Here is a 13,154-nt window from a genome sequence, read left to right as displayed (position 1 = left end):
ACAATCTTCTATTTAGCTAAATAACCAGGCAGCAGCAGTGCAAACATTCCTTCTCTTTGCTAATGAGCCTGAAACGGAACTGAGAAGGACTCAGGGTAAAATTTTCAAAAGCGACCAAGTGACTTCACTGTCAATGAGACTTAAGTGCCTAGATCACTTTTTGAAATGGAATCTAGACACTTTTGAAAGTGTTACCCACACATTGTAGATGTGTGAAGATAGTTTTTATATACAGGCCTGTTCAATCACTGCCCTCTCTGCTGAGACAGACAGCAAGAAAAAAAAAAAAAGTAAATGGTGGCTTTTGTAACAAATGGCACTCGCACCTTCCAGTGGGCAACCACCAATTCATTTCACCTAGAATGGTCATCACACAATGGTAACTTGTGGTCCTTACTGACCTGGACTGGATTTGTACTGGCAGCACAGAGCTTTGAAACTCCTTTGTCTTATCACCAAAGTTTTATCCTGTGAATGAAATTAGATGTGGTCTAGATTCTGTTAAGAGATTCTAATCATGTTGGTAACTTCCTGCAGTAGTTTGTGTTTGTGCCATAAATGGCAGATGGGGTTTATTGAATGCACATGAGCACGCTTTGCAAAATGGTTTCTTCACATCTGATTTCTTTATCTAAATGTAAATAAGCAGAGAGACACTGAAAGGAGGTGAAGAGTAGACAGAAAAGAAGACTTCAGCACTCTCATTGGAACATCAGATTTCTGCATTGGCCAGAAATTCCAGTATCACATAAATCTCTTCTCCATATTTCCTACCCAGGGAACCTGCAACTCACACACTTCAGCACATACGCTTCATATTCAATAAACTCACTTCCTTTATAAAGCTTTTTGCTACACTGTCTGATGCACAGCTATTTCTCCCCCGGCAACTTTTTGTTCCATACCAGGGAGTCACAGGTTTCTTAGGTCTTAAAGTGGCCATAATGTGGCTTGCCTTGAGCAGCAGCAGCAGGCTCCAAAATAATGAAAAAATGGCCAAAGGAAAATTATTGCCCTGCCCCTTTAAGGCTTTAGCATGGAAAATGGAAAAGGCCCAGGCTTTCCTCAGCTCTGGGTCCGTGCCATGAGTTCTTTGGCATGCTCTACTCCATCTTTACCACAAACAAAAGAAGAAGTAGCAGACAGTCTCATCTCTATGTCTCTTCAAGCAGAGTGCAATCAAGAAGGCAGACAAGAGGCACTCCACTCCTTGGGGGTCTCCTGGCTCTGGTAGGCTCCCATATCTGCTTATCCCTAGGCTGGGAGTGGAGGATGGGTGAAAAGTTACCTTTCTCTGCTCTTGAAAGAATCCCTTTTCCCTTCCTGCTCCTTTTCATCCACCTTGCTGAGGCCAGGTGAAGGTTCTCATACTCCAACAGGTGGGCAATACAAATTATGCAGGGATGGGGAGGAATCCTGCAGTGCAACAACCATACTCAGGCTAGGTCTACACTACCCGCCTGAATTGGCGGGTAGAAATCGACCTCTCGGGGATCGATTTATCGCGTCCTGTTGGGACGCGACAATCGATCCCCGAATCGGCGCTCTTACTCCACCAGCGGAGGTGGGAGTAAGCGCCGCCGACAGAAAGGCGCAGAAGTCTATTTTGCCGCCGTCCTCACAGCGGGGTAAGTCGGCTGTGATACGTCGAATTCAGCTACGCTATTCACGTAGCTGAATTTGCGTATCTTAAATCGACTCCCCCCTGTAGTGTAGATGTACCCTCAGAAGTGATCACCTAGAATAGTCATCACTGAAGGACTTGATTCACAAAAATCCCAGCTTGGTGGCTAAATGTGCTTGATTTCACATAAGCCCTCCCTACCCCCAGGACCAGATGGTCATGAATAGAGCTGGTCCAAAAATTAGCTTTTAAAAAAAAAGAACATTTTGGAAAATATTTGTATCGAATTTTTTTAAAACATTTTTTAATATTTTGTATGTTCCTTTTTTTCTTGTTTCTTCTTTCCATTCCTTTTTGGTCGCACTCTCCCTCCCTGCCTTGATTTTTTCTTTTGTTCCCTTTTCCTTGTTTTACCTTAAACTGATTTCCCCCCCCGCCACCATGAACATTTTTTGGCTTTTCAAAATTGAAAATTCTTGGGGGAAGAGAGAGAGAAGGAAAGTAGGACCTTTCCAGACCTTGTACGATGCAAACAGATAAACTTCTAAATTTCTGCAAAATTCTTTTTCATTTTTTGACCAGTTCTAGCAATGAACTACCAGTTTGTCTCTAACAATTTTTACGGTAGCAAACCACAAATGGAAAGCTTTGGGTTTGAATCCCCTCTCACTATGCTTTCACATACCGTTATAGTTTAATTGATTTCAATAGAGTTACTTCTGTTTTTAACTAACATAAGTGTGAACAGAAGAAAGTCATTCATGTGCAGTTAACTGCCTTCTAAGCTGTTCCATTGAAGTCTCATTTTCTAGCATTTAATCAACATGTATTTCTCTGATGACCTAACTCTGTTAAGGTAAAAATTACATTTATGTTTGCTATACAATCATCTGCATTAAAGGGCAATCTGCTATACCATTCCCTGCTGCCTCCCCTCTGCCAGAGCCTTTCATTGCTGTGGTGGGGAAGGGCTTCAGCAGTGGAGAGGCACCAGGTCACTACACTGCTAAAAATAACAGTGAAAATGGGGAAGTGACTCAGGGGCGGCTCTAGCTTTTTTGCCGCCGCAAGCATGGCAGGCAGGCTGCCTTCGGCGGCTTGCCTGCGGGAGGTCCCCGGTCCCGCAAACCTCCCGCAGGCATGCCGCCAAAGGCTGCCTGACTGCTGCCCTCGCAGTGACCGGCAGGGCGCCCCCCGTGGCTTGCCGCCCGAGGCACGTGCTTGGAGCGCTGGTGCCTGGAGCCGCCGCTGAAGGCAATGCTTGAGTGAGAAGAGAGCCATATAAGATACGTACCATAAGGTTCCAGCATGTCTTTACTCTACTCACCTAAACTGTGCCTTACTGTCTACACTGCTGTTTATACCCATGCGAGGGGGGCGTGCAGTGTATGTACTCTATTTATCACCATAAGTGAATGTGCAGTATAGACATAGCCATAGAATGATTTGCTACCAACTATAAATGCAGACCTATAATTTTATACTTGTATCTTCCTTGACAAATGTGTAGGAATTGGCTGCAGTGAGCTCACCAGCAAGTCTAACCAGCTATTGATCAAATTTTCCCATGCTCTATGGTCCATGTGCCCCGGTTTAGGAGTCTTGAGGTCACATGTAGTCTCAGGCTGCACTTCCAGCACCCCAGTTTTATAGCTATAATTAAGAAAGGTATAAACATATGAACTCACTCTGGTTGTGTAAGCAGCTTCTGGGTCATCCTCCAATACACGAGAGAGGCCAAAATCCGAGACTTTGCACACCAGATTACTATTGATGAGGATGTTACGGGCAGCTAAGTCACGATGGACATAACCCATATCTGACAAGTACTTCATGCCAGATGCTATCCCTCGAAGCATGCCCACTAGCTGGATGACTGTGAACTGAGCATCATGTTTCTGCAAAACACACAGAATGCATGATTAAGAGACCGATTGTACAAGTTAACCATGCACATTGAAGTCACTGGGAGTTCTGCACAGGGAGGGCTCATAAGACAAAGACCCAAGATAAAAACCATCCATGAAAATACTGTAACCAAAGGAGAATAATCTCTAAATCAACTGGAGGCAAACAAGGGACAGGCTTTAATTTCAGATAAAATTTAGCTGTTCCTGTGTTTATTCCCACCTGAATTTCACTTGCCCAAATATAAGATAGGTGCAAATGTCAGATAAATCTAAACTGTATGCATACACTGAGGCTAGGATTTTCAAGGCAGCCAATGGGAGTTAAACACAAAACTCCCACTGATCCATCCATTAGGAAAATTCCTGCCTTAGACGGCACAATAATATAAGTTATATGGATAGAGAAGCAATTTTTAAAATTGTTTATCTGACTCAGAAATTGCTAAGTGCCATCCAAATTTGAATTTGTTCTCCAAAATCTCTCTCAGCTTCAGAATCAAAATCACTATGTCACCATTCTTAGGCTGAAAACCAATAAATGCATGCATTCGTAATTTGGCTAGGTTTTCAGCCCCCAAGCTCTTGCTAATGGGTCTTGCTTGTAAAAATATAGCTTCCATCTTTCTATGTGAATCTACATATGACCAAAAATAAAATGTATTCAGTGATCAGCTTTCAAATATATTAACCCCCCACTCTTGCAGTCACATCAGTGCGGGCGGCCCCTGTGCCCCATGCGGAGGCTAACTATATAAATGGGACTCTTCACTCGCACATGAGTAAGACCACATGAACCCGACTGAAAGACGGGGCATAAGTTTTACTTTTGACCATTGTTCTCAAGGGATAATATTGGCTGTGTAAACATTAGCTGAACATATGGCAGAACTGGCACTGAAATGGCAGTCAAGTGTTTGAAAAGCCCCTTGGCATTCACTTTCAGAGTGAGACTCGTGGTTGGAAAGGATGCATTTGCATGAAACTTGCCTTAACTTTGATGACTTGATAAGTTAAAAATACAAATTTCAGTGAATAAATTAGCAAATAGAAATCAGTACACTATATCTGAAATACAGTGCACCAATGAACCGGTTAAATTGCATTATGTATATAAGGTAGGGCATGATGTAATTGGCCAGATTGGGGTCTGAACAGTAGGCAGTCTACATTATTTATCATTTTATAGTGCCCTATAGATTGCTAGCTGCTGCACAGAGAACACAAAGACAGGTCTCTGCTCTGAAGAAATCAATAATGGACTGCACAGGCAAATGAGCATATAACATACCCCAGGGATGGGAACAAGGACAAGTATTATTAGAATAAGATTGTACAGGTACTCTCTATAGGCCTGAATTTGTATGAGTGATTCAAGCTTTTTGTTTAATTTAAGTTTTGCAGGAAAAGCATTTTTTGTAGGGACAGAGTTTTAAGGAGGAACTCTGGAATGAGACGAAGGTGGAGTCTTGCTAAACTGAGCTTGGCATAAAGGGGCAGCATGGAGGAAGACACTGAGATGCTTGTGAAAAAAAGAGACAAGTTATGAAGGAAGGCCTTGCTGGTGGAGCAGACAGCATGGATAAGAATGCAGGGAGAGATCAGGCTGAAGATATAGCTGGGATTGTGTGATGCAGGGCTAGGGTGACCAGACAGCAAGTGTGAAAAATCAGGACAGGGGGTGGGGGGGTAATAGGAGCCTATATAAGAAAAAGCCCCAAATATCGGGACTGTCCCTATAAAAATCGGGACATCTGGTCACCCTATGCAGGGCCCTGAAAGCAAAGACAAGAAGTTTAAATGTGATGTGCAGTGCAAAGGAACATGAGGGAAGGCGTATGAGATTATAATGTACATAAAGTGGTCACCATTACAAAGTCTGCATTTGAAAAAAAGAGAGATAATGGATACCAATGTATGGCACTAGAACTGGTTGGATGATCATATTTTTTGTGCAAATATTAGGCTAAAGGGGTATTTTGGTGGGGAATACAGGTACAGGAGGATCCCTGTGTTTTCCTGAAATGTTTCAAAACTGGTTCGGGGAAGTTCAGAGTGATTCAAGGGATTAAGGAATTGAGCACACGGCTAATTTAGCTATGCACGTAGGTGCAACACCACCATACTCTTTCCTTTGCAGCTTTAACCTTGCCACTTTATGGATATGTATTGTTACACAGTTTTTAATCACGTGAGTGCATATTATGATTTCTGACAGAACTTTGCTTCTCATTCAGGGCATGATCTAAAGCCCACTGAAGTGGAGTGGGAGTCCTGCCATCGACTTAAGCAGGTTTTGGATTAGGTTTTCAGGAAATAGTGTGGAACACTGAACAATACAGCAGACTAAAATCACTGAATTATATGTAAGAAATACTTGAATCAGCGTGTGTGTATATATCAGAGCAATCATTGGTCTTGCAGCCTTGAATGACCAAAGTTTTATTCAAGGATTTTTATCCTTATCAAAGGTATATAATTCGAGATAGATTTATTACATGAGATAGATTGTTAATACAATATTTATATGCATTTCATATGCTTCAGCAGACACCATAACATATGCAGTATATACAGAAACAAGAGCTGATAATAGATCTCCTTTTGGGATTTAATGTCTATTTCAGTGTTATGAATTTGAGGGATAGCGTCATTCAACCATGACAGACCCAAGGCAAGGTCCGTAGCCAGAGTTGAGGTCACCCTAACAAATGAAAATAAAACCAGTGCTTTTCCCCAGGAGTGAGTTTACTTCTGGCACACTAGTTGTTTTGCCTCGTGTAAATCTTGGTAACACGGGGAGCATTCAGGTTTTGTCAGGCCCATTACCAGCTTTAAAAGAGAAGGAGCATAAAATAAGCAAAACATTGCAGGAGTGTGGAAAGAGGATGTTCTAATAGCGCTTGGCAACACAAAATTTCTACACCTCATGGTGAGAGATTATTCTTTAAACATCTTGCATTTAAACTCTTGGCTCAGCATAACAGTTTACCATTATTTGGATAGTGTTTGGTATGATGTATAGGCTACCTACCAATATCAGCAAGCATCAGCGCATTAAAGCTATTAATTTAGTCCTCATAAAAACAATTTACAGTTGTAATTGCTAGTAAATCGTTCTTTTCCCAAAGCTGGAATGTACTAAATAACATTTCTGCTTTCTTCAATAAATTCCCGAACAAATCTGATTGTAAAGGGTCAAAACAGAATACCAGTCTTCTAGATGCCTTTGTGAGCACACGATAATCCACCCCAAAATAAAAGAAATAATGAAAGATACAACATGGGACAAGGGTTATGGTGACTGAGAGTAAAGCAATAGCAAAGACAAAATGATGACAGGACAAGATCAACACTGTGCCAACAACCTTGTACTTACTCGGAGGAAGCTGTCCAGAGAGCCATTCTCCATATACTCAGTAACAATCATAACCGGTTTACCTGAAAATAAATTAAAAGCACCAAGTAAGCATTTAAAGAGAAATAGAAAATTCACAATACATGAAAAATGGTTTATGTGTATTTAAGAAATTTGCTTCCAAATCTTTTTTTCCGCTAAATACAGATTGTTTTACTTTTAAAAAGAAACGAAGAAGAAAAAAAAGAAACACAAAGATAGGAAGGTTAATGCGACAAATACAGCGCTCGCAAACAGTAAATGCAACTCCATTGAAGCCAGTGGCAATGCACCCACTTGTACCAGGGCTCAATCTAGCCCCATTTGATTTGTAACCGTTCATGTATAAAGACATAAGGTGTAAGTATTGGTATTTCTGCCTTGAGTTATCACTAAACCCTGGTCACACCCAGTGATGCAGAGCCCATAATAGGTGCTCACATGGCAGTGAGTGTGGTTAAGGACCATGCACAGAACAGAACAGAACATTAGAGGTACCCCCATTCAGGAGCATCCCTATTATGTGTTTCAACATTCTCTCTGATAACACACTGGCTTTGATATCTTTCCCCCTATTTATGATAGGGTGGATTCTCTGATCAGCAAAGTCATAAAGTGACAGGAAAGGCCAGTGGAGAATTCCCCCTGTGCATAGAAACTCTCTGCCAATGAACAGACTCTTGCACCAACTCTTCCATCCCCTGCACCGCAGTGTAAGAGGAGGAAGTGGGGCAAGGCAGGTTGTGAAGCCACAGTGGAGCTCCACTTTGACCCATCTGCCATTGTTGTAAATTAGAGTTGTTCCCCTATAACTCTAATTTGCGCCAGGGCTGGGCATCTTAGGATCAGGGATCCACAACCAGCTCTCTGATACGTCTCCCTCTGCATCCAAGTGGAGCTTGGATGTGATTGAGAATCTGGCCCTATATGTTGACTTTATATTGCAGCAGGGTACTCTGCAAAGAAACAACTCCACGCTCATGCTGACTTCCTCTTCCATCGCACATGATTTCAAGTCTCTTTGGTCAGCTCTGGTCTGAATTATGACCTGGGAACCTGAAAAGCCACTAACTAATCCACTTAGCAACCCATGTAGCCTCCTAGGGGAAAATCCCCCTTTCCCCTGTTTCTTAGAGTGTCTTCTATAGAGCAAACAATGCAGCAATCAATACATGGATCAGACTATAATACATTAAAGAGCTTTAATTATTAATAACCATATCATAGTGGCATGCAATTTATCTAGACAATGCACTTTATGCACAACACGTTCCTACCTTGTTAAAATAAACCATTTACAATATGCTTGAAAATCCCTTGATCTACTGCCAAAACCATTGCTAAATGATACCCTTTACATCGTTACCCTTTAGATACAGTTTGAGTCTAAGGAGTATGACACATAAGATAACTAACAATTACCATAAACACAGCACTAGGGTGTGTATTTAGCAAGGTAATGAAGCATATGGTTAATTCAAAGCATGAAAGTATTCCCATTAGCTTCAATGAGACTATTCTGTGCTCAAAGATAGGCATGTGGATAAGTACCATGCCCAACTGTGGCCTAAGCTAACCAGCGTTATAAGCAGATACCAAGTTCCTTGATACGAAAAACGAACAAGTACTTACTAATCCCAAGCATTCAAAAATCATGAGTCAGGCATCAAAAACACCTGAGATTGGCTTAAAAATCATAAGATTATTTTTTTTTAAATTGGTTCTTTCTATTTGCCTTCTGGTTTCTGAACCATTCTGAACAAGAGTAGAACCTTTTAAAAAAAATGCAAGCTGAGAGTCTCATCTAATCAGTTGACTCCAGAATCTCAGGCTTTAAGAAAAACACCAAAGACTGGGACAAAATCATGAGAATTGGCAACACTGATGATGATACCCCACTAGCTGCCCGGAAATCCTCTCTCAAGTACAGCTTCCATAGCACTGAGACCTTGCTTTTCTGGCCAGAACTCTTATTTCAGGCAGGCTCCTTCAGCCTTATCTTGCTGCTCTTCATGGCTTGTCTGGTGAGAAGGTGCCACACAAATGAATCTCACCTCCTGAAGTTTTCCTGACCTTACCCTGGTTTTTCCTCTTGACCCATCCCTTAACCTCTCACTCATCCACAACTTCTGGTACTGTAGCTGAACCCACAAAATGGAGTCATGTATATGCTCCCCTTTTAAAATTGTCTTAAAATTTTGCATATATTTCTTTGTTTATATACAAGAGTACCCTACACCCCAAATTGTAAGCCTGACTAAGATACATTTCAGTCGTTTACAAAAAATGATTATTTCCTTTGAATTTGAGCTTTGTAAAACCATCTTTTTGCATCAAAATGGTGACTTATGTGGAATTTCACATACTAAAGAGAGATGAATAAAAAAGGATAATATAGTGACGTTTCTAGACAAAAGTCACTGTTCTGTTGATTTAATATCATCTATGTCTATGTATTCTGTGACCGACTCAGACGTACAGGGGGTCATTATCATGACATTTCAATGGGCAGTTACTTTGATCCCGGTGGTGCTCATCTTCTTTATGGGATCCATGTGAGGCAGAGCAGTGCTATTATACCCATTGTACAGATGGGAGGCAGAGACACAGCAAGGCCAAGTGACTTGTCTAAGGTCATACTGGAAGGCCATGGTGAAGCAGGAAATCAAAGGTGGGTTTCCTATGTCCCAGGCCAATGCCCCAACCACAAGGACATCCATCCCTTCTTCATATCAATCTATGAATTTTATTATTTAATAATGCTTTCCAAAGTTTGCTTTATCTGCCCTTTTGCCATGGAGGAGGAGATGGGTGAAAGTGGGCAATGTAGATATTAAGGGAAATGTATTGTTATTTCACATATTGTGCAAGAAGACATGGGAATTTAAAGGCATGACAACAGCTTGCATAGTATTCACAACTATAGGGCAGCTTCTGAGGGCTTGTTTACCTGGGGGACTAATGTGCACTATGGGAGTGTGAGTTCTAATGCACACTAGCTTTTGTGCATTAGTAAGTCCATGTAGATTCTGCTGGTGAGCCTTAAAGGTTCTGTACTATGGTTTAATGTTGTGCTGGTTGAAAGAACACTTCGTTCACGTGCAGCAGGTAACCTTTAAGGTGCACCAGCAAGGTCTCACGAACCAATGAATGTGTAACAAACACATTAGCGCTGTTTAGAAATCACACCCCTGTAGTGATCATTATCTCACCACGTAGACAAACCCTAAGGGTAAGCAATGGCTCCACCTCTCAACATGTTATCTACCATAATTAAGTGCATGAGAATCAAAAAGAGAAAGCTCCACAAACGGTAAAAATTAAAGCTGGTTGGAAACTTTCCACTCAATTGTTTTTTCCCTCCAAAAATGCTATTTCCACAACATTGAAATTTGCAACAGGGAAATTTTTAGATTTTACTTTAAAATTTTTTGTTGGGAATATCAAATTGAAATATTTCATTTTGTTGAACCAAATCAAAATATTTAATTTGGGGTCAGTACAACAATAATCTGGGTTCACCTGAGCCATCAAAGTGATTTGTGGTAGTTGTAGTTTGGGGGCTTTGTACCTTTATTCCCTTCTATGACTGGGTTCCCTGGCTGGAATACATTATATGAATCATGGCAAACATATGACCATGGTGCATCACAACAGACATAGTTCGTCTCCCTGTATCTCTTGCTATAACCGGGGTGGACAAAATCTGTGTGTCCACAACTTTGACCTTGTATTCAATTATTCTGCAGCCTTTCAGCCTGTTGAAAAGAGAGAAGAATCTAGGCTCTCCAGCAACCTTCTGTTGATTGTTTTCAATCAGGTTGTCAAGCAAGGTACAGTAAGATAGAGAGCGAGAATACATATGCGAAAAGCAAACAGTTGTTATTGGTAACACTAATAGCCAGTGTTACTGATAATCTATGGAGACTGACAATATCTCTACAAATTCTCAGACTAAAATGTAGTGTAGCATCAGAACTGGGCTATCCACAAAGTTTATAGGATAAATTCATGCTCTTATGAAACTGAAGTATTGTATCATCTTCAAATGCCTGGTTACCATACAAATTCAATTTAATGGTGTGTCAGAAATCTGAGATTAGTTAAGGCAAGAAGGAAAACCTTTCAAATTATTAAAATAACATCTCCCTCTCTTATTTGTCCTCCCATATGTTGAGTGCATCGAGTGCAGGTTTTCACCCACATTCAGTTGGAAATCTACATGTAATCAGAAACATATGCTCTAAAGCAAAGCTGCGTACTTTCAAAGGAACATTCTGCATTCATTTATCAAAATGCAGCCATTTATACACGATAACAACTTGTGTCAACAGTGTTTCAGAAATTTATTATACTAAAAGGCTACAAATTGCTGTAAATTATTAGTAAACTAAGGAGAACATGTGTGCTGGCTATTAAGACTGCTGCCTATAGGGCACCCTTGAGACCAGTGTAGAAGGAAAGTTCTGAACAGAAACAAATATGAAACAGGGGAATAATTCAGTGCTGGAACAAAGAATCGAGGTCTTATTTAGCTAATGCATCTCAGCACATCTCCTGTGTATTGTAAGGCACATTGCCCCATTCTAGATTCCAAGTGGTCACTTTTAGATATGGGAGTCATTGCAAATTGCTAGGTGTTGCTTCAAAGGTTATAATCAGTATGAAAAGTCAGTTCATTGCTAAAGGCCATCTGTCAAAAATATTTTGGTTAATGAAGAAAGGGTCACATTGTCTATTTATCATGTTACATATACTGGGAATGATCCTGTAAATTCTCCATAAATGGACCCTCCACTGCCTGTATATCAACTCCTATTCATTGCCTGAAGAGTGCCTAGGACACTGTTAAGTGCTATATAATTTCTATTAAATAATGATTATACAGTATTGCAAAATTGTCATTAAAATGTACCAGCCCAGGCAAATATGTACCTAGGCAGAAACCTAGAGGACAGTGTGTCCTATTTAAGTATCTTGAATAGCGTGATATAAATGAGGAAAATAAAGGGCTCTGGATGAATAATTAAATAATATTCTGTGTGTGTGTGTATATGTGTGTGTGTATATGTGTGTGTGTGTGTGTGTGTGTTCCACTGCCTTGATGATTGATTATAAATGGGAAAAGGATATTTTATTTGCCCATCCAAAAAAAAAAAAAAAATCACTCCTCCAGAATGGATGTGCAGAAATTTGTAAGGCTTCCAAAATACACATACGGGATCTCCATGCATGGTGAGGTAGAAGGACAGAATCCATTATTTTCCCCATTTATAATCTCACTATTCAAAATATGTAAAGAATATGCTATATTCTGTAGGTCTCTGCTGATTTAAAAGCATAGGAGACTCAAATCTTGCCTTCTCATACTTAAACATGACCATCTATATCACAGATCTTTGATATTCAACACCTGCTACTGAAATGGTTAATAGCCTATTGTGAATAAACCAAGAATATAACTGATTAGAAAACTTGCTGAAACCCAGTTGCATAAGAGTACAGCAAGAGTTAGCTATTCAAAGAGTGTATCTGCAGCACACACAGCCAGTGATGCACAAAATTGTGTGTGCAGAGAAAAAAAAATATTTTCAGAAGAGTCACTGGATTCTTTTGTGCCACTGAACATAAAGGATTTGCTCTGCTCAGTTGTGTGCAGAAAACCATCATCAGAATTTCAAGAAATTCAAGGAATTTAAAATGCAACTTTGACTTTATAGAGTAGCTCGTTAGACATAAGCATGAGATACATGGGATGTATACAGGCAGATTTGGCAGCCTTTTCAGACTTACTTAGGTTGTGAGCTCTAAATCAAAAAATAAATTATTTGTCATCTCAGGAAGTAAAGTGTGTTTTGACAGATCAGACCCAGATATGACATTTCTATTTGAACTGTGTAAATTAGCTATATTTTACATGACTTTACATAGTTTTATATTATTTATTTTTAGATATGCCATGTCTCCGTTTTATTTGATTACCTGTGGGCTTATGTAAACAAACAAGAAGTCGACACCTATGGCAGCATTTAGACTATATACACTGCACACCCCACCTACCATGGGTATAAATAGCAGTGTAGATGGTCAGGCACTGCCCAGGCAAGTAAATTAAAGACACGTCAGAACCTTAAGGTACGTACCTTTCGTGGCTATCTCCACACCCAAGCAGCACACTTCCTGTTCATACTGCTATTTTTTAGCAGTATAGTGTCCTGCTGCCTTC

General features: G+C 40.3%; 1 protein-coding gene across 3 annotated transcripts in view; it reads right to left on the bottom strand.

Annotated features, from left to right (window-relative positions):
• EPHA3 (EPH receptor A3) overlaps window positions 1–13,154 on the bottom strand; it is a 318,256-nt gene that overhangs the window by 37,842 nt on the left and 267,260 nt on the right. For all 3 annotated transcript variants that reach the window (XM_034791240.1, XM_034791250.1, XM_034791261.1), the window contains exons 12-13: window positions 6,911–6,972; window positions 3,313–3,522 (exon numbers count right to left, since the gene is read on the bottom strand). In XM_034791240.1, coding sequence (XP_034647131.1) covers window positions 3,313–3,522; window positions 6,911–6,972 — 272 coding nt within the window. The remainder of the gene's footprint in view (window positions 1–3,312; window positions 3,523–6,910; window positions 6,973–13,154) is intronic.

The sequence above is a fragment of the Trachemys scripta genome, chromosome 1, assembly GCF_013100865.1.
Source record: "Trachemys scripta elegans isolate TJP31775 chromosome 1, CAS_Tse_1.0, whole genome shotgun sequence".
NCBI lineage: Eukaryota > Metazoa > Chordata > Testudines > Emydidae > Trachemys > Trachemys scripta.
The sequence above is the reverse complement of the archived record's forward strand: the minus strand, read 5'-3'. Positions and strand labels throughout refer to the sequence as shown.